Source organism: Epinephelus fuscoguttatus, linkage group LG20, assembly GCF_011397635.1.
Source record: "Epinephelus fuscoguttatus linkage group LG20, E.fuscoguttatus.final_Chr_v1".
Taxonomy (NCBI): domain Eukaryota; kingdom Metazoa; phylum Chordata; class Actinopteri; order Perciformes; family Serranidae; genus Epinephelus; species Epinephelus fuscoguttatus.
Genome location: NC_064771.1, coordinates 34166192 through 34187313, shown reverse-complemented (window position 1 = coordinate 34187313; position 21122 = coordinate 34166192). Strand labels below are relative to the sequence as shown.

Below are 21122 nucleotides of genomic sequence, written 5' to 3'. Positions count from 1 at the left end.
AATAAGAACAATTACTATAAAGTTACATGCAGACGTTTGGGCACCCCTGGGCAAAGTTTGGTTTACTGTGAAAAACTCAGCAAGTAAAAGATGAACTGATTTCCAAAAGACAAAATGTTAAAGATGACATTTTCTTTAATATTTTAAGCAAGACTAATTGTTCATTTAAACCTTTTACAGTTTCAAAATAACAAAAAAAAAGGTGTGGGCCCCTGCATGGTCAGTGCTCAGTAGTACCCCCTTCTTCTAAACCCTGTTTGTATCCAGCTCAGAGTCTTTGAGTTCTTGTTTGGAGGATTTCCTCTTGGGTCGTCTTCATGCTCTGCTTTTTGAGCTCTATCCACAGATGTTTAATGATGTTTAGGTCGGGGGACTGTGAGGGGCGTGGCCTAACCTTCAGCTTGCTCCTCTTGAGGTCGTCCATTGTGGATTTGGAGGTGTGTTACGGATCATTGCCCTCTTTTCCTTTCATTCAAAAGTTGTCTCACAGCTCAAATGTCTTGAGGTTCCCAAACTTTTGGACGGTGCTCCTTTTCTTTCTTTTTTTACTCTAAAATTGTATTTAAAAATAAATAAATAATACACTTATCTAAAATGTTGAAAAGCATGTTTCATCTTTAACTTCATGTCTTTTGGAGATCAGTTCATCTTCTACTTAGTTAACTGTTCACAGTAAGTAAAATTTTGACCAGAGGTGCCCAAACATTTGCATTTTTAGACTCAGTATATTTAAATTTGACTGGAGAAAAATGTTTTGCCTTAATTAATGAATTCAAGCACTGGGACTCATGAGGTATGATAGCTGTTTTATTTCCACAGTTTCCTGTTGTGTTGTTTGTATCATGAGCTTATGAGTGTGTTTCGTTTCAGGTTGTGGAAACAAAAAGAGACCAGAGTTGTTCCATAAAGTTCTGGGGGCTTTCTGTGAGTTTCTCCATGATCAGTTGGGACCTTGCAGGTACTGATGATCTCACTGAAAGTAAAAGCTGGCAGTGACTCTGAAGACGTCTGACGTGCCTTCGTACGGTGTGATGACGGGTTTCAGATTTTTCCGCTGTTTGTAGTGTCCGAAGTGTTTGATCCTGTAGTAGCCGCTGGGGGCCGACGGGGAAATGTGCCACTCGATGGTGGAGTTACTCTGCTGGTTTGAACCCTTCAGCCAGTGAAACCTGTGGAGAGACGTTATTTAAAGTCCTTGATGACAACTGGAGTTAAAGGTTAGTGTCAGCCAGGTAAAATTACCATACTGACCAGTTATAAGATCACACATTTTGACAAAGTGTTGATATACTCGATATACGATAGCTGCTACAGGAATTGCTGCCAAACAAAGTTTCATTGTATCATGTGTACAATGACAATAAAGCTTCTTCTCGTCCAAAGAAAAGGTGATGGAACACAATGGTAAATATGACCCTGTCTCAACTTCTTTTGAAACATATTGCAGAAAAACAAAGTGGTCATTAAATATCATTAAATATTTTGTCTCTGTACTGTATTGAATTTAATATATGTCAAAAAAGGATTTGCAGACCAATGTGTTCTGTTTTATTTATGTTTTAAGCCCAGTTCAGACCAAAGATTTGTGTTGAAACAGGCAACCTGCAATGCACTGTTCTGTAATGTTGTAAAAAGCTGCCGATTCACAGGAAGTGACCACCATGAGATGGTGTATCATCTCTAGTCAACAACTCTCTGTACTTCTGATCTCATTTGCAGCTTTTCAGACTTATTTTGTGGCTGAATATAATTTGTAGCTTCTTTAAAATCTGAATGAGGATCGTGATAGTGAGACACTGGCTACAGTGATGAAACAAAACCAGCATCAGGTGGACTGTATTCATAATTAATACGCCACAATAATATAAATAAGCAGCGCCAATTCATCAGTCAGTGAGAATGTGTGCGTGTTGGGGGGCATAAGCACATACAGCCAGCAGCAGCGACCCACCATCCGACACCAGCACATCGTGAGGATGTAAACAGAGGGCTCAGCGGGGACGGAACACTTGCCGCAGCAAGCAGGGGACTTCACTACAAGCTGACTGGCTGTTGAAACAGGTGACGTGCTTTAAAACCAGCCGCCGGCCATTTGACCAGCTGAGTGTCAAGTGACACCATGAGCCGGCTTGAGTCGAGCTCAGACTGGCCAGTTCACACAGCTGACACTTTTCTCTGCAGCATTATAAAATGGTTTCTTCTCGTCGCGAGTCTTTGGTCTGAACTGGACTTTACACAACATTCCAACTACTTGGAATCAGGGTTGAGCTTCTAGCATTTTCAATGCAGGACTTTTACTGTAACATGGTACTTTTACAGTGTAGTATTAGTACATCTACTGAAGGGTTAAGTGTGTAGGATTTAGGTTAAAAATTGGCAGAAATGAAATAGAATAAATGTTTTTCTTTCTGTGTAAATCGCCATGTTGCATCGCCATGTTTCTACAGTAGCCCAGAACAGACAAACTAAACACTGGTTCTAGATAGAGCCATTCGCATTTTTTTGCATCTGCTCCCGTAGTTCGTAGCCCCTCCACAAGCAGAACGGCATCCTAGAAACACAGATTCTCAATGTGTCACTGCAATATTAAGTGTTTTTACTGGTTTAAATCAGCTGGTCTGTTTGATCTGGAGAGAAAGAGACCTTTGCAGATTTTTTGGTGCCCGATAAAAACCTCCTTAAGAATGACCACTGAAGGAATTCTTACCAGGAGTTCATACTTGGCACATGAAAGAAGTTTCAGCTGGTTGCAATCCGCAGTTCTTACCACAAGATGCCACATAATCCAACACACTGCTCCTTTATGTAAAGGATCTGAAAACTTCTTCCACACCTGGCCTTCACATAGAGTACTCATCTACCACGCACTAACTTACCTAGTCTCCCATGATGCATCAGTGTGGACGACCTTCCAGGTGTCTGTTCTGTTGTCATAAATCTCCACAGTAACAAAAGTTTTGTCTCTCTGTAACGGATGAAAACACAAAGGAGGTTAGAGAAAACAGAAAGCAAGAAACAAAGAAGGTAACAAAGAGACTGAGAATCATCTAAACAAATACAAAACTAAGGAGTAAAGATAAAGCAGTTTCTGGTCCTTACGATGTCTCCTGAATTCCTGGGGTTTCCTGCAACGAACGTAACGGAGACAACATCACCCTGAAACACACATTAAAATACTTGATGTTCATATAAAAACAGCAGGGTGTTGTCGGCATAACGATGGTAGAAAACCAATTTAGTTTAAACTGATAGAGCAAAATGAGCAAAGGGCAGCAGCATATTCACACTGAAACAAATTGGGCCGAGTATTGAGCCCTGAGGGATGCCACAGAAGATGTAATTATGAATGTCCTACCTGTCTGTAGACGGGGTAAACCTGCTGCAGGACATCTCCAAATCTGCTGTTCTTTGGTTTTTTGTCAATGGGTGCATCAGTCAGCAGATTGAAGAGATTCTTCTGAAAGAAGGGAGGCTGAGGGCCGGTCGGAAGGTCCGACACTCTGTCCTGAAGACATAAAAACAATGACACATGTAGGACAGCTGTATGCTGAATTAGCTGTTAGCAGCTCCTGTTTGCAGTATACCCGTGGATGTTCAGACAACTATCTCTGGATTACTTTGATCCTAAAGAACACTTAAAAATGTGATAATTCTCAGGAAGGTTCTGCAGTGTCTGTGTTTCTATAACTTCTAAGTGGATTTATTGACGTTTGTTCACAATGGACAAAAGAGAAAGTGACATTGTTGGAAAGTGTTAATGACATTAATTTGAAAAATTAATGTCAAGCAGCGATGAACGGGCCCTCGCACCTCTGCGCAACTCGGGCACGCTGGCAGGAGGCCGGCTGATGTAGCAGTTCATTTCTGTGAAAGTCAGATCGTGGATGCAGGAGTGAGATGGCATATCCTTCGAGTCTGGGAGCTGGAATGACCTATTTTACATTTTGTGCTACTTCCTGTTTCCACTCCGTAGTACTGGAGAAGACAATTATTCATCAAATTTCTGTCCATCAATTGTAGACTCCAGAAGATAAGTGTCTGAAAAGACGTCCTTCCTGTTGCCAGAAGGTGGCGCCATCACCATTACACCTAATTTACATGAGCCTTATAATACGTGTTTGGGGCAGACTGGACAATGTGTGCTTGAGTAATAAACCACTTCCTGTGTGGTGGTAAAACATGGAAGTTTGACGCCTTCCCATGGTTGCACAGTTTGACGAAAACTCAAGCTTTAAGCAACTTTTGATGTCCAATGCCTTAAAATGGTACACACCAATTTTGAAGTCAATTGAATCTAATCGTAGGAGGAGTTCGTCAAACTGCATCCCATGGAAATGGCCAAAAATGCACCAAAATTGCCCAGTAGATTCAAAATGGCTGAGTCCGGGTTTAGGGTATGGCTCCAAGAGACTTTTTTGTATGTCATACGACGTCACATGTGCCTACCAATCTTCGTACATGTAGGTGAAACTAACTTCCAGGGCTGCTTCGTTGAAATTTTGTTGGGGGCGCTACTGAGCGATTTTTTGCGCCCAAGCATGAGACCCCTAAAATATCAAGTTTTTCACCAGACGTGATGTGTGCCCAAAGTTTCATGACTTTTAGAGAGCCTTTAGGCCTTTAGTCTGTGTGTTCAGATTTGACTAAGTTATGAGTCCAAGTAGGAGTGCGGATTGTGATGCAAATTACAGCAATCAGTAACACAGTAGAAACCTAGTGTAAGAAGAGTGTTTTTCATCCACTCCTTCCAGTAAAAGGCTTGTATCAGTGCTAATCATTAAAGGTGTAATCCGGCTGGTCTCACCTGTGCGATGGCTCTGGCCAGGCCTCGGTACTTGTGCAGGTAGGCACTGAGCGTGTGCGGACCATAGATGGTGGAGGCTCCTTCATACCGCTGCACCTGAAAAAAACAGTTCAGAGATATAACAACAGTTGACGTGAATCATTTACACTACGTTACCCATGAGCCTCAGCTGCCGCCTACCTGGTACTCTTCATAGGTGGTGATGTAGTGAGTGTACACGTTACTCAGGCCTGCAATAACCACCTCCGAGTCCTGGAATGCCCCCTCCGACTCGAGCTCCTATCTCACACACACACAGTATCATCACATGACGTGTTTCAGGTGTTAAGTGGTGCTGATGTTTGTGTCCTTGTTGTGTCTCACCTGTTTGACGGCTTCTCTTAACCTCCTCCCTGACATGGTGCTGTGAGTGTGCAGAGCAAAGAAACAAGGTGAGGGGGTGAGAAGGGATGTCATGAGGGGTGGCAGGTAGTGGGGGAAGGGTTCTCATGGTTACCAGTGTATTGCCAGTGTGATTAGAAAACTGAAACTAATAATGAGTGTGATTAATGCACTGATTATCAGTTACATTACCAGCCGTGTAATTGTAATCTTATTTTTGTATACTAGTATCATGTATCATCAGTAGTATTATGTATTTTAATTTGTTGTATTAGTGCAGTTCCCATTCAAAACATGCCTGTTTGAAATGGACTAGGTGGTCGGTGGTATTACTGCTTGCAATACAGACAACATCATACTCAGCACTGTTTCCTTTGGTCCTGAACAAAACACCCCGGCCCCAAACACTTCTAGATATATTATGATGTTTAGATATTGAATTATGTTATTCAGACTCATTGTACCCCGAAATAACTTACAAAAGGCCCCCAAGGGACTCAATAACTAAATCACTGTACTACTACATTTACCTCTAAATTACTAAATCAAGTCACGGCTACTCTCAGTTAAAAACACTGATTAAAAAACACTTATTAAATTTTTATTTTCCAAATAAGTGTATTAGTCACTTTGGCATAAGCACTGTGGTTATAAGTTGATGTATGCGATTAAGTTAGGCTAATTTATCACAGAACATGTAATTAATTAGAATATTTTTTTAATCACTTGATAGCCCTAGTTATGAGTTAGTGTGGCAAAGAAAGACACAGCCAAGTCACGGCTACTCGTGGTCAAAAACAGGTTAAATAGATTGAGTGAGACATGTTTGACTCTCTGCAGAGCCCTGAAGCCCCGCCCCCACCGTGGCAAAGAGCAACAGAGTTGTTCACTTGTTAAATCTAAATTGACTGATATTGAACGTGTACATGTCCAGTTTTTAACATTGGGTGTCTTTTGGTCCTCAGCAATACACTCGCCAAGTGAGAAATAGATTTGAGTTGTATTACAGTATGTATTATTATTCCTTTGATGTATTTTCAACAGTAGTATTATGTACTACCATTCACAGTGTGTATTTTAAATTGTATTGTGTATTTTTATCAGTAGTATTATGTATTATAATTCAGTGTATTTAGTGGTACTATTATACATTTTAATTACTACTATTATGTATTATAATATGTAGTGGGTATTTGTATTAGTACCATTATGTATTTTTTCTTAGTATGATGTATTAACATTGTAGTATTAGTAAAAGGCTGTTACGTCATCTCTCCAGGGACAGCGACGACAGCTACAGAGCCAATGGTGAGGATTTGAACGTCGACGATCTGAGGATGCCACGGCAGAGGCCAGTTCATCTGCACAGACAAACACACACACACACACACACACACACACACACACACACACACACACAGACGCACACAACATAAAACAGTTGTGCATTAACAAATAACACACCATAAACTTCACATCATTCAACACCATCACATCACAGTTTCATCCGTTGTAAAGCTCGTCCTCACCTCCCCCGTGTTGAACAGGATCGGTTTGGGATGATGACACTCCTGCGTCTCATTGGACGGCTTACCCAGGAGACCGCCTATGATGCCGTCCCAGAATGGGTCGCCCTCCACAGCGCCTACAGAGAGAGGGAGTGTCAGGTTTACAGGGATTCAAACTAATAAAAGCAGTCTGACAAAACCACAGTGGAGTCACCTTGAGTGAAGTTGAGGTCTCCTCCTCCATCTGTCGTTCCTGCTGCAAAACTGTGACCCAGAGCTGGTTTACATGTGCTGACCTGATACACAGAGATATATTACACACAAATATTGATGTCTGTTGAGAGACAAACAAACATGAACCCAGTAAAAAAAGAGTTAAATCTCAGATGTCTGTGCGTCCTTGATCACACCAGCAGAGAGCCAAAACGTCTTAAAACGTGTTTGTCTTGTTGTGTTATTGGGAGCCAGAATAGAAGGAGTAATGGCTCAAAACCAGCCGCCACTGCCCGTCAACAAAAACAAAGACAACTATGGTTAAATGTGATAAGACCAAAGGACTGGACGGAGGCCATCATCAAAAATGCTCACATGCTGTAACGCTAACTTTTTAGCACATTAGCTAACATTAGCTTCCACAGCAAAACAAACAAGTGTCGTCCTCCTTTGTAAGATTGGCTTCCTGTGACATCATCTATCCACTGAGTGAGAGCATACGCGTTGGCCAGTCTGGTCCCGTTGGTCTCGTCAGTGTTTACTTATTCCAGTAACACTGGCGGTCCCGGAGAGATAACTTTTGTTATGACTTGGCGCTATATAAATTAAATAAACTTGATGTGTAAAACAATCTGCACTCAAAAAATTGAATATGTATGGTATTTTATTGATGAGTGAAAACTATGTAATTACATTAAAGAGCTAAAAGAATAGATTATTCTTCATTTCCACCCCTGGTATGCCTCTCAGTTGGCTGTTTTTGGTCATGTGACACACTTACAGATTGAGGTACAGTTTGGGAAATGGTTTTAAAAAGTTTGGGAGTGTGGCTGAAACCTGTTTTGAATGATATGTTTGCTGACCGTGTGTGTGTCGTTGATCTGAAGAGTGACATTCGCCATGTTGACCCACTGATGGGCCGAGTGAACGAAGCCGGTCACCTCTTCAGTTGCGTTAGCATACAGCTCCTACAGGGGACAGCAACACACACATTAAGACATTTTACCAGCTGTGAAGACACTGGATTCATTTTTGATTCAACCATGACCAAAAACCAGGTCCTCACCTTAGAGTAAAAAGTACACCTTGTGGGGACATGGGTTTTTGTCCCTATAAGGAATGTAAGTCCCCACAAAGCACTGTGGTAAAATTACTCACACTTGTGAGGACTTTTCATTGATTACATTCATTAATTTTTATCTAAATTCAGTAGTTTTACTAATTATTGATGAGACTGACAGACAGGTACCTTGGCCGTCCTATAGATGTTGTGTCCAATGATCCTCGTGCTGTCAAACATGTCTTCCCCAGGTCCAGACGCCTTGCACATCATAGTCTGACAGACACACACTTCCTGTTTACCATCTGGTGATAGTACTGAATGTGTGTGTGTGTGTGTGTGTGTGTGTGTGTGTGTGTGTGTGTGCGCGCTTACCCCGCCTACAGGACAGGAGCTGTTCAGGTAGTCACAGGGCAGCCCGGTGTTCATACAGTGAGGCCCTTTGGTGTTCGGACTGACGTCACCGAGGTTACTGGAGGAGAAACCAGCAACGAAGCCTCCCTGAGAGTGAACACACACACACACACACACACACACACACACACACACATTGCACATCAAAGAGAGAAATACTATTTTTCCATGCCGCGCCGAGCTGCACCAGACACGGTCCATCTCTGGAGTTGAGTTTCTATATCCATGAGTTTATGATCTATGTGTAGTGGGAAAAAAATTTGGTCTTCATTTAATTAGAATCTCGGTATTTAGGCTCATCGCTGCTGGACGCCCAACAGAGGAGGGTGTGTTATACTTACTTTAATTACTTAATTATTTACATGGTGAAAGATAAATTATCATAAGAACTGTTAAAACCCACATTTGTTAAGCATGGATTTGGCTTATTGTCTTTGATTAATATTTGTGGAGATGTGTTCATATAATTTAATTTAATATGTAAGTACAACTTATCAACGTGCTAGCACGCTAGCTAGCTAACACTGTGTGCTTATTAAGCCTTGATCATAACAAAATATAATAACTTCCACCACTGTTCACTTTAGAAAGGACACGCAAGAAAACCTATAGTGTGTGTTCAGATCGGTTCATCTGCATCCAGACAGGGAAAATGAAAGGTTCGCTAACATTAGCGATGTAGCTAATGTAGCTAGCGAGCTCCCTAGAGCTGATCACTGACAGCTCGAGACAAATGATGATCCATCATCTGTTTATTAATCTAAAACAAAGAACATGTTTCTTGTGGTGTCCTTTCTAAAATGAGCAGCAGTCAAAGTTTCTATATTCTGTTGTGATTATGGAGTTAATAAACGGACATCGTTAGCTAGCTAGCTAGTTAAAAAGTTGTCTGTTACTTCCACCTTAAATTGTATATTATATGTGGACATCTCCACAAGGTTTAACCAGGGACAATAAGACAAATCCATGTTTGACAGATTTGAGTCTCATGATGATGAATTATTGTTCACCACGTCATTAATTCTGTTCATGTAATCCAAACACACAGCCCGCTGCTTTTAAATGTCATCCCTCAAGAGAAGATGTAGGCTACATCAGTCATAGACACACCATCAAACAGGTGGCAATGGAGACACAAACCTCGCCGCGCTTGGCTGATTCTTTGAGTCAAAACAAAACAAGCCAGCACAAGTGTGGGAAAAAGGTAAAAGATCCGTCAGAGCAACAGCTGAATAAGACAAACATCAACAGCTGATTCCAGAATGACCTCATCACATCAGTGGGGCCCTGTCACCTGTCCAGGTAGCTCTCCAGGGTTCTTGTCCTGCTCCAGGAGGTAGGAGGCGTAGCCCATGTTGTCGCTGCTCACCATGCGGTTAGTGTAGTTCATGCTGACGGCGTGGACGGCAAACCAGCTGTCGGGGTAGGGACGGAGTCATAGTCGTAGTCAGACTTAATCACTGTAACATTGTTATTCTTTAATTACAGGAGGATGCTGTGTGTTTTCACCTGAGCATACCGATCCCACCTCCATCCAGATCAGTGAACTTCAGCACCACCACCTGTTTATCTGTGTTCCACTTATACCTGAAGGATCGATAACAACACTCATTGATTATTTAGTTTACCGTTAATCTAATAATTCCCTCTGTGTCTCTCTGTCTTGTCGTTATGTACCTCTGTCTCTCGTCCTCAGGGTTGTTCAGGTAGGAGTGAGGACTTCTGTTGATGCTGCTGTCGTCCAGCTCTCCTCTGCTCCTGTAAATCCTGCCTGGCTTCATGTTACCATGGGCTACGTCTATACTCTGGGAACAAGGTCATAGTTTCAGAATACAGCTTTAAAATGTACTGGGTTATGTCTCTGCTCTGGAAACAAATGTTTAAATTAATAATACATAGTATATACTATAGTATTACATACTACAGCAATATATTATATCTTACATATTATATCTATACCCTGGAAACAAGGTTGTACTTTAAGAAGTACAGTTTTATGTTATGTTGGGTTGTGTCTATGCTCTGGACACAAAGATTTAAATTATTATTACATAGTACATACTATAGTATGATATACTAAGGTACTATATATAGTATATTGTATCTATGCTCTGGAAACAGTTTTACTTTCAGAAGTAGTCTACAGTATTATGTTGGGCTATGTCTATGCTCTGGAGATAAAAGGGTTTTACATTTATAAATACAACTCAAGGTTACATCAGGCCGTGTCTATATTCTGAAAACAACGTTTGATATTCTTAAATGGTTATGATTGGGAATGTCTATACTCTGAAAACAGGGTTTCAATGGATCAGGCTATGTCTATGTACTGGAAACAAGGTTTAATAATTGTTAAGTATGTTGTTTTATTCCACCTCTGCAGCTGTATGTTGCGTCTGACTGTGTGTAAGGTGCTGAAATGAAGCGATCAATAAATCACACACACACCTTGACGATGCCGTTGACCAGAGGCTTGACGGACTCCTTGATGTAACCTTTACTGCTGAGCATAAACAGTGTGTACTGGAAATATCCGCCCAGTCCACAGTGAGTGTGAGTCCCACTCAGAACCACGTTATCCTGACGGTACAGATCTCCATACTTCTCCTGCAGCGCCTGTAGAACCTGCATGCACAAACACACAGTTTTGTTTTATACATAATTCCTTATTCTCATTTTTTTATTTTTTATTTTTATCCTTATTTTGCTGAATCGAACATCTTTTAAATAATCTCTCAAACCTTGTACTTTTTTAAAAAAAGCTCTTTATTAATGCTTAGTCAGTGGCCTGTTGGCGTCAGACCCCAATAAACAGAGGTGCCACCCTCAAGCAGCAATATAAGATGACCCAGGCAGCAGTATTTGTTGATATGGGCATGTACTGTACGTAAAAAGAGCAAGAGAGTCCATATCGGGTAGGTTGGCGGTGGAGGTGGATGGGTCAAACAAACTCCGGACACCTGGGAGACTGCTGTTCATGACCTGTACGAAAGTCAATCATGTTGTTTTAATAACAGCGTAGATAGATGTTATATTACGTCAGTAACAATGTTATTTTAAGGCTGCTGTCAGACCTAGAGTCGTCTCCTTTGGTCTGAATCAGGGACTCATGTTGTTCCAAAGTTGTATAATTGCCTAGAGTCGGTTCGTGTTCTCACGGCAGCATTTACAAGAGGACCAGATTAAATGCCTTGTGTGAGAAAGCTGCTCTTGATTGGCCAGAATTTCCATGTGGGAAAAATCCAGGAAGTAAAGCAAACGTTGAAGAAGAGTACACTTGCAAGATAAATGTGACACTTTCTAATGTCACAATGGAGGGACAACTACGCAGGTTGATTTTAGCGCTGCTCACCGTGGACTATATTGCTGTCATTGTTCATTTTAGTCAAACCATACAGTTTGAAAATGAGGCGCGGCTCCAACTAGAAAACAATGTTTTGATGCATTGGATGTGCTGAATGTGCGTATTAAGGCAGTACAGGAGGAGGTGCACATTAATAATCCTCCAGGACTGTAACATGCTCATGTTTAACCCAAACATTGGCTACGGTTACATGATGGCTTCTCATTCAGCATGAAATAAATCTAAATGAAATTAATCGGAATAAAAGTTTTTCCAGGTAGTTTACATGGGAAATATTTATTCTGAATGAGGGTTTACACAGGAGATCAGTTTAATCGCCTTTTAATCGCCTGTATTCGGGTCTGCACAAGGTTTGGGGCAGGGAAGGTTTCTGATTGGATAGGGGGCGGGGTGGATGTTACGTGTTTACGTTTACCAGAAGAAAACACTGTAGTCCTCACTCCGGATAACAAGATGCTTGACGATGCCGTTCTTAGTCCCTTTTCCTGGCTTGTTTTGCTTATATTCTTGAAGCAGCAGTACGACAACAACCTTGTTCTGCTAATGCTTCGTCTGTTGAGGAGGAGAAGGGAGGTAGAAGGTCGAAGAAGGGAGGTAGATGACCGTGCTTTGGCGAATGGAAACCACTGAGTGCAACGAGTCCGACTGCTCTATCTCAGCCCGTTGCTATGCGCGCGATATACGTCATCGCGCCAGAATGGCAAGGAAACGAGCATGCGCAGAAAGACTGGAATGAACTTAAAGAGGAATGAGTGAGAGAAATTCTTTCATTCGGAATTAGAAACAGAATATTCCAGCCCCTTACATCGGATTGAATTTTCAATCGCATTGGCCATTTTCATTCCTAATTAGGTGTTTACAAGATCACTTTTGATAGGAATGAACTTTCATTCTGAATGAAAAGGGAATTAAACTGTCCATGTAAACGCACCCAGTGTGTCATGCGACTGCAGTTGGTTTCAGATCCAGCCTAGCGCGTCATGTTTTGACGTGACGAGCCACTGACCACATGTCAGTATTTGAGGTGTTGGATTATCATTATTTCCAACATGTCTTCTCTGGTTCAAACATGTGACGTACTTTGTAGCTTTGTTTTGAAAAGTGCTGTTATTATTAGTAGTTTCACATTATTAATATTTATTCATCATTAAGAAAGAATAATAGTTCATATATTAATGTAACACTGAAATGCTACTTTTACTGTACAATTGATAAGTAAATGTAGCTGTTTATACTTCTGTACTTGCACTGAAAAAAATGTTTTACATGCTGGACTTTTACCAGTAATGGATTATTTCAATATCATGGTAAACTTTTATAATGTGTGTGTGTGTGTGTGTGTGTGTGTGTGTTCACCTCCAGTCGTAGCCTCTGCGATATCATTCCCACATCTACGGTGACGAACACGACTCTCCGCCTCCCGTCGTCGATGATGAAGGCTCGGCTGTATAGGCGAGTGTGTATGCCTGCAGCCATCTGCTGAGACTTCGCATAACCCATCTGAACACAAACACAATTACATTATATCAAAAAAAAAAAAAAAATACAAACATGAATCCACTTTTTACTTGACTTGCTAATCATCTTTGTCAGTGTTGTTTATTATTTATTGACCATCCATCCACTTTCTTCCACTTATCCAGGACCAGGTCTTGAAGGCTACACAAGGTGGTTCAAACGTCCCTCTACAAGCAATTTTTTTCCAGCTACTCCTCCAGAGATCTGAGGTATATAATCCCTCCAGCATGTTCTAGATCTGCCCCTGGGTCTCCTACCAGTTGGACATGCCCAGAAAACTGAATGAAGGCACCCACAAGGATCCTGATCAAACGCCTAAACACCTCAGCAGCTGACCCCTGTGGACACTCTACCCTGGGCTCCCCCCTGGATGTGTGAGCTCTTCCCACCATCCCTAAGGCTGGACTCGTATCTACAACCTTCTTTCTTCTGTCACCACCCAAAGCTCATGACCACAGGTGAGAGTTGGAACGTAGATTGACTCTTTAATGCACTCAGCTCTCTCAATCTGATGCGGCGTCCACATTACTGCCGACGTCTTTCCAGTCCACCTGTCCGTCTCCAGCTCCATTTCACCCTCAATCATGAACAAGACCATGAAATACAGGAATTCCTTCCTTTAGGGCGGTAAGGGAAGAAACCCACCGTTATCTGTCAGAGAAGTGTGTCCTCAGACTGGAGGTACCGACACTTCAGCAGTTCCTGAGGATATTTCTGTAGTAAGGTTACTTGGACTTCTTCCATCTTTCTACAGAGAAATCTTCAGGGAACTGTTTGACTGTTGTTTATTGCACATTACATTTGTTTACATTTTATTTACACTACCTGAATTTGACAGCTGAGAGTCATTACCATCTCTACGTGAACACCTAAGAGTTGTTACTGTCTCTGTATGGACACCTGAGAGTCGTTATCGTCTCCACATGGGCACCAGTTGGTTAACACTCTTTCCTTAAACCCAAATACTGGACATCAATGTGTTTGTGATAGCGATCAAATGCTTCATGGTCACTGCTCTAGTTATAACTAATGATACATTTACAATAATTGTTTTGCGCCAGGACCAGAGAAACACAGTTTTGTTCCTCTGCGTACTGAACTGCACTGTATATGGATGGACGACAATAAAGTGTCTCTTATCCTTTATCTCTCTTATCTGTTATCACTCATCCTGACTGCTTCACACTCAACTGTAATCTACTCCAGGGTGTGTCGGAGGTCACGCTCTGATGAAAGCAACAAAACCACATCATCTGCAAAGAGCAGAGAAATTATTCAGAGGTCCCCAAAACTGTGCCTTGAGATCTTGAGGGTATGGAAGAGTCTCAACTTGAGTCAAGCTGCAGCCGTGCCTCCTGCTGAGTTCTGGTACCACCGCATCAAAAATGTCAAGCTTCAAGGTCAGGTAGCTTCTGGGGATGCAGAGTTTGTCTGATGTGGTGCTGAGAATCAGGTCCAGTTAGGGTCACATTTAAGAGACTGTTAGAACCAGGGACTGGACAAGGGTACACAGGGGTACTATGACATACCGTTCATCTCAAATCTGGAATGAGTCCAGTAACAACCTATGACGAGTTTGGTTTTTAAGCTATTGTTGCTACGTTACACCCCAGTCTGGCTACTGTGGTCAAAAATACCTTACACCACCAGGAGGCTCAAGTGTCTCAGGTATGTTCCAGTCATTCTCGTCTCTACAGGGACACCTGAGAGTCGTTATCATTTCTTTATGGACACCTGGGAATCCTTATTGTCTCTATGTGGACATCTAGCAGTCATTATCATCTGTAAATGGGGACCTTCTCATGTGAAGCAGTGAGACAGGAGGCCTTGAAGGCAGCATGAGAGTCTGGTGTGTGGTTTTTTGGTACTGACCAGAGGGATATCGGCTGGAGGCCCGGTGCAGTCGGCCCGGCCCACTCCGATCAGGTAGGGTTTATGTTGAGGACCTGACAAGACAACAGAGAAGGGTAGCTGTTAGTTTTTAAAGACTATACTGATGCTCTTTTTAGTTCACTACAAATTTGCATACTTCACATTCTTCACGATCGTTTTCCAAATAATCATCAGTTTTTAGAGTCATTTCCTTTCTTTTAATTTTTAGTCAAATCTAACACAAGTGACTTGGAACTTGTTGCAGAGAGATAATCTATCACCGTCAATGTTTTGTCAACCCATCTAGCAGTCGTATCAATTCCTGAGTTGAGTCAAGTAACACTCAGACCCAATGGCATTTCATATTTTACCCCCATCCCTGGTTTTCAAGTGCCACCATGTTCCTCAGAGCAGAGTTACAAGGGGTAATGCTTGAGACTTCTCTTATTTAATGGGACAACCCTTAAAGACCCTGGTACGTCATTGATATGCTGACATTTACATAAACAGACACAAGGAGTGTTGGACACTGTAAAAATGACATCTTCTGCAGAGGTTATTTCATTTGCGTGGGCTACAGGCAGCCTTTTGAGTTGTCAGGATGCTAGCTTCATGCTATCAATAGATTTAGACAAGTCATCGAATAAAAAAGAACACTGCATCATTACCGGACCATTAGCAGTGGTCTGCAGACTAACGTTAGCAACCTATGCTTCTATGTACCCTGTCAGTCAGTTGTTAGTTCTGCAGAAACACCTGCAGCAGTTTTGCGGTTGGAAATTTCAGGTGTCATATTCCATCAAAGATGGACAATGTAACGTTAGCTATTTGACTAGTTAGCTACCAAGACATACGAGCACTTTCTTTTGTTATGCTTGTTTTTTTGTTGTTGTTTTTTAAAAAGGCCTTAATCCACTGAAATGACTTTAAACTAGGATAAAAGAATGGTTATCATAATTTTTAAATCTTTATTATCAAAGAAAATACATTTCCGTGTTTCTTTTGTGGCTTGTGAAGTCAACTTGACAATGTTTTCTCCTAACATTTGGTCCGGAGTGTGTCTCTAAAGAAATCTGCATTTGGAGGGACATGTAGCTAGCCTGGAAATCCAGACTCAAATCTAGAAAGATTTAGGGTCTGGCTATGAGTAATGCAAATGGCCCAACTCGAGGGGCGGCACCAAGCATGCATTTGAAAATATCACTGCACGCAATTGGATAACACTACAACCAATCAGAACAATACACGGGGTGACGTATCCAGAGCGCAACCAGCGGAGCTAACTGGTAGATTAGACTCTTGCCGTATCTGGTCGGCAAAACAGCAAAAACGTCCTTCTTGCAAAGGAAAGATTTGAGCGCCCTCTTCTGTTCCTCTTTTAGAGAAAAAGCCAAGTCTAACTCGTTCATTGTAGCGGCCAAAGCCGTTTCAAACAACTGGTGTTCATCCGTAGCAGTCTTGCAGTGTTTACTGACTGATTCCGGACTTCATCGTCGCAGCGCTGTCGTCATCTGTTTAGCTCGCCTGAAAGCAGGTATGAGACAAACACCTGACACAACTAGGAAGCTGAGCACATTGTTGTTTTGACACATTTTATATACAGTAGCTGTTCGACTTAACTCATCAAAAACACAGATATATAGTCCTTTTTTTAAAGGCTCAGTAATTTCCTAAAACAGCTGATCACTGTAGTTTTTATCAAACAACATTTAGTACTCTACTGTGTGTACGTGTTCTCACCTGTTTTCCAGGTAACCATCAGTGTGATCAGTGTCACACCCACAGCTATTATGAGGATGAACAGGGCACCCAGCGTTGCCACCAGAGGGGTAACACCACAACACACCGTCTTCCTGCCCGCCATACTGTCTGTCAGCACTGGAGGGAAAACACTGAGTGAGTTGTGAGGTCATTTCAGATTTATTCTGTCAATCATCATCAACACAGACACTCAGGAGTGTCCTGGATAATGAAACCGGAACCAGAACATGAAGAAAACCGATTCGACCCTGGAGACTAGGTTGTACCAGCTGTTCATCGTTCCTTGGCAAAGTTTAAATTTTAAGTCCTTCCTAATGTCGTAGTAAGTATCGTCCAGTTTCAAACTCCCAAGCTACTAACTTGTGTTGCACCAGCCAAATGTAAGATGTGCCTCAGGGACCTTTCACACCAACCAGGGTTTGAGTTTTTGTTTCACTGCTGATAATAGATCTGCTTCATTTTGGTCTCATATTGCAGTCATGCGAGCACACTATAGAGCAAGAACCCTATATGACGTGCCAACGTCCTCCCGTCATCACCTTCATCCTTTCATTATCACCTTCACCCTGTCATCATCACCGTCATCCTGTCATCATCACCTTCATTATGTTATCACCTTCATCCTGTCATCATCACCTTCATTATGTTATCACCTTCATCCTGTTGTTATCACCTTCACCCTGTTGTCATGACCTTCATCCTGTCATTATCACCTTCACCCTGTTGTCATGACCTTCATCCTGTCATTATCACCTTCATCCTGTTGTTATCACCGCCGTCCTGTCGTCATCACCTTCACCCTGTCATCATCACCTCCGTCGTGTCATTATCACCTTCATCCTGTTATCACCTTCATCCTTTCATTATCACCTTCATCCTGTCATTACCACCTTCATCCTGTTGTTATTCTGTTGTCATCAGCTTCATCCTGTTGTTATCATCTTCACCCTGTCATTATCACCTTCATCCTGTCATTACCACCTTCATCCTGTTATCACCTTCATCCTTTCATTATCACCTTCATCCTGTCATTATCACCTTCATCCTGTCATTACCACCTTCATCCTGTTATCACCTTCATCCTTTCATTATCACCTTCATCCTGTCATTACCACCTTCATCCTGTTGTTATCACCTTCATCCTGTCATTACCACCTTCATCCTGTTGTTATCACCTTCACCCTGTCATCATCACCTTCATCCTTTCATTATCACCTTCATCCTGTCATCATCACCTTCATCCTGTCATTATCACTTTCATCCTGTCATCATCAGCTTTGTCCTGCTGTCATTACTTACATTCTGTCTTCATTGCCTATGTCCTTTTGTCATCACCTATGTACAGTTGTTATTGCCAAAGTCCTGTCAACATCACCTTCATCCTTTCATCATTAGCTACGTCCTCTCATCATCTGCTTTGCCCTGTTCTATCAGCTACATCTCGTCATCATCACCTACTTCCTGCTGTCATCCTCTATGTCCTTTTGTCACCACTTGTGTCCAGTCGTAATTGTCCTTTTGTCATCCCCTACATCCTGTCATCATCACCTTTGTTCTCCATCCTCTGGCCTGAAGCTTTCTGTCATGTAAAATCTGAACCATCCCAAAAAAATCTTTTCACATTAGAAACGAATCGAAACATGATTCTGTTTGATCTTTTGAACGGACCGAGGTTCGGTCCGGACTGTCAGCCTGGAAGGTTTCACCTGTAATTCTGGTTTTGTTCGAACTGAGAAGTCTGACAGGAAGGTGTAAAGGGCCCTTAGTAACGTTTAAGTTGGAGACCACGTCATCAACTGTGGCAGCATCCAATCAGAGAGCATTCGGTGAGGAAACCACCAAAAGTGTTTCCTGTGTGAGGTGTAAAAGTTGTGGATAAAAAACAAATGGACTCAGTTAACACATGATGACCGATATGATGCATGTGAAACATCAGATCTGAGTGAAGCGATGAGGATATTATAACATTCCTCACATTAAGACACGAAACATCTGTTTAAATTTATACCACTGAAACCTGAAGTCAGACAGGACTGCAGTGTTAAACAGTTGCCCAGCTGCCATGAATCACTGCATGATGAAAAAATAACTTCCATACTTTTTTGGTCTGAGGTCTGTTTCCACTGAGCCAAGATCCTGGACTCCAGGAAACCACAGAGGAAAATCAGGCCTGAAATCATCAGAAACTGAGTAGAAACAACATAATCAAACTCACCTGCAGGTTAAAACCAGAAGAGAAAGTGTGTCTGAGCTGAGTGTGTCTGGTCTGTGTACCAGCTCAGATCCAGCGGAGCAATTCAGCTGTTATCTAACTGATAAACAGTCTATAGGTATTTTCCTCTGACTCCAAAGGTCCCTCACCTGAGCGTCACTCAGACTGTAGATTACAGATCAATGACCGCAGATAACAGATTATACAGGTAATAAATTCATCAGGCTGTTATCAAGCGGTTTTGTTTTTTAGACAGACAGTTCATTCTCGACCTTGAAAACAGCACAGCGACTTATAAAACAGTCTCAAATCAAGGTCCACTTGTTCCAGAGCTTTTGACCAAATCACATGATCTTCATCATCAAATGGAGTTTGCTCAGCTGTCACAGAACTACACTTGTGTGACTGCTATCACCAGTTGTGTCTCTCACTTCTAATTTTTTGTTATGTAGCTTTCATTCTTATAGAGTGCTGCAGGGGTGACTGATATCTGTAGGCCGACACAGAAGTTAGCGTTGTCCTGGTTACCTCGTCAAAGCCTATGGGATCTTTCTATTGGATTTTGGATGATTGCAGAAAGTAATCTCTGTGCTAAACAAATTTTCACGATTCTTACACGTTTTGTTCAGCAGGATAATCTTCACAAATGAACACTTTGATAAGTTTTGAAGCATAAATACAATCGTCCTGCAGCACAATGGTGCAGTGCTTAGCATTGTCACCTCACAGCAAGAGGGTTCTTGGTTTGGGGGTTAGAACCCAGGTGGGGGAGCCCTTCTGCACAGAGTTTGCATGTTCTCCCCGTGTCAGCATGGGTTTCCTCCGGGTGCTCCGACATGTTCTCCCTGTGTCAGCGTGGGTTTCCTCCTAGTGCTCCGACGTGTTGTCCCTGTGTCAGCGTGGGTTTCCTCCGGGTGCTCCGACATGTTCTCCCTGTGTCAGCGTGGGTTTCCTCCAGGTGCTCCGACATGTTCTCCCTGTGTCAGCGTGGGTTTCCTCCAGGTGCTTCGACATTAAATTCATTTTTCAGCCTTGGAGGTTGTTGCTGAACTTGACTACATTACGTTGAAGGCTGTTTCTATTATTTTGTCCTCCCTGTTTTCATACATGAGGAGGTCAGAATATTAGAAACCCCTCCAAATACGATACAACACCACAAACTATGACCTCAGGGATAAAACATATTGTGGTGTGTTGGGGTCAAGTTGGTGGAGTTTCCCAGTTTAAAATTGTTGCAATGCAACAACATTAATGTTCCACTTAATGTCGTGATCAAAGACATTTTGCACCGTGAGTTAAGTCACATGGTTAGCAATCTGGAAATCCATTGGTAAAAAAAATAAAAATAAATAATAATAATTTTTTTTCCCTTTACCTCTGGAGGCACAGCCCAGAGTTTTTCTACTAACGGAAGTGCAGGGGCCTCACGCCCTTCACCTCCGGCGGTGCCCCCAGGGAATCGCCGTGTTGTTTACATATACTTCGGGTAGAAAACCAGCAGAGTTTAGCTATAGATATATATATCACATTTTTCACATCACTATATCACCGTGTAGACTAATCTGATGTTTTTAAAGTCTATAAACACAATGACTTAACAAATGTTACTATTTCTGTGTGCACATAATTAATATGGTTATTGTAGATTAGCTGGGCTAACCGTTAGCTGTTAACATAAGCCGTTAGCGGTGTCTGTAATAACCATAGACTGTATAAAAATAAGGTAATAACTCAATAAATGGTCTGTGAATAAAATGGAGGAGCGATCGCTATGGACGCGGAGCTTGCTGTTTCTGTAGGTACACATCTCCTGGGGACACCTGCACGTCTCGGCCGCACCCCCTCCATTGTGATTGGCTAAAGCGCAGCATCGTTCAGACTCAAAGCCCCCCCCCCAGTCGTCTTTCACACAGGGCTGTCGACAGATTCTACAGTGTAAATTGCAGAATCTGTCTTGAGAGATTACATGGTTAGTGACCTCTCGTCTGTGTGGATATGACAGCATTTCCTGGTTC

The 21122-nt window shown here is 42.0% G+C and overlaps 1 protein-coding gene across 1 annotated transcript; it reads right to left on the bottom strand.

The window, feature by feature from the left end:
- Positions 1 to 834: 834 nt before the first annotated feature.
- Positions 835 to 19148, bottom strand: asah2 (N-acylsphingosine amidohydrolase 2). Its single transcript, XM_049564254.1, has 21 exons — positions 19111 to 19148; positions 16875 to 17012; positions 15135 to 15208; positions 13101 to 13244; positions 10829 to 11005; positions 10058 to 10185; positions 9890 to 9967; positions 9675 to 9795; positions 8342 to 8467; positions 8156 to 8242; positions 7770 to 7874; positions 6908 to 6989; positions 6715 to 6830; positions 6452 to 6546; positions 5168 to 5207; positions 4985 to 5083; positions 4805 to 4900; positions 3356 to 3505; positions 3100 to 3156; positions 2877 to 2965; positions 835 to 1169 (listed from the first exon to the last, which is right to left on the bottom strand). Exons 2-21 carry the CDS (start codon positions 16996 to 16998, stop codon positions 971 to 973), a joined length of 2187 nt encoding a protein of 728 aa, XP_049420211.1. The 5' UTR covers positions 16999 to 17012; positions 19111 to 19148; the 3' UTR covers positions 835 to 970.
- Between the last annotated feature and the right edge of the window lie 1974 nt (positions 19149 to 21122).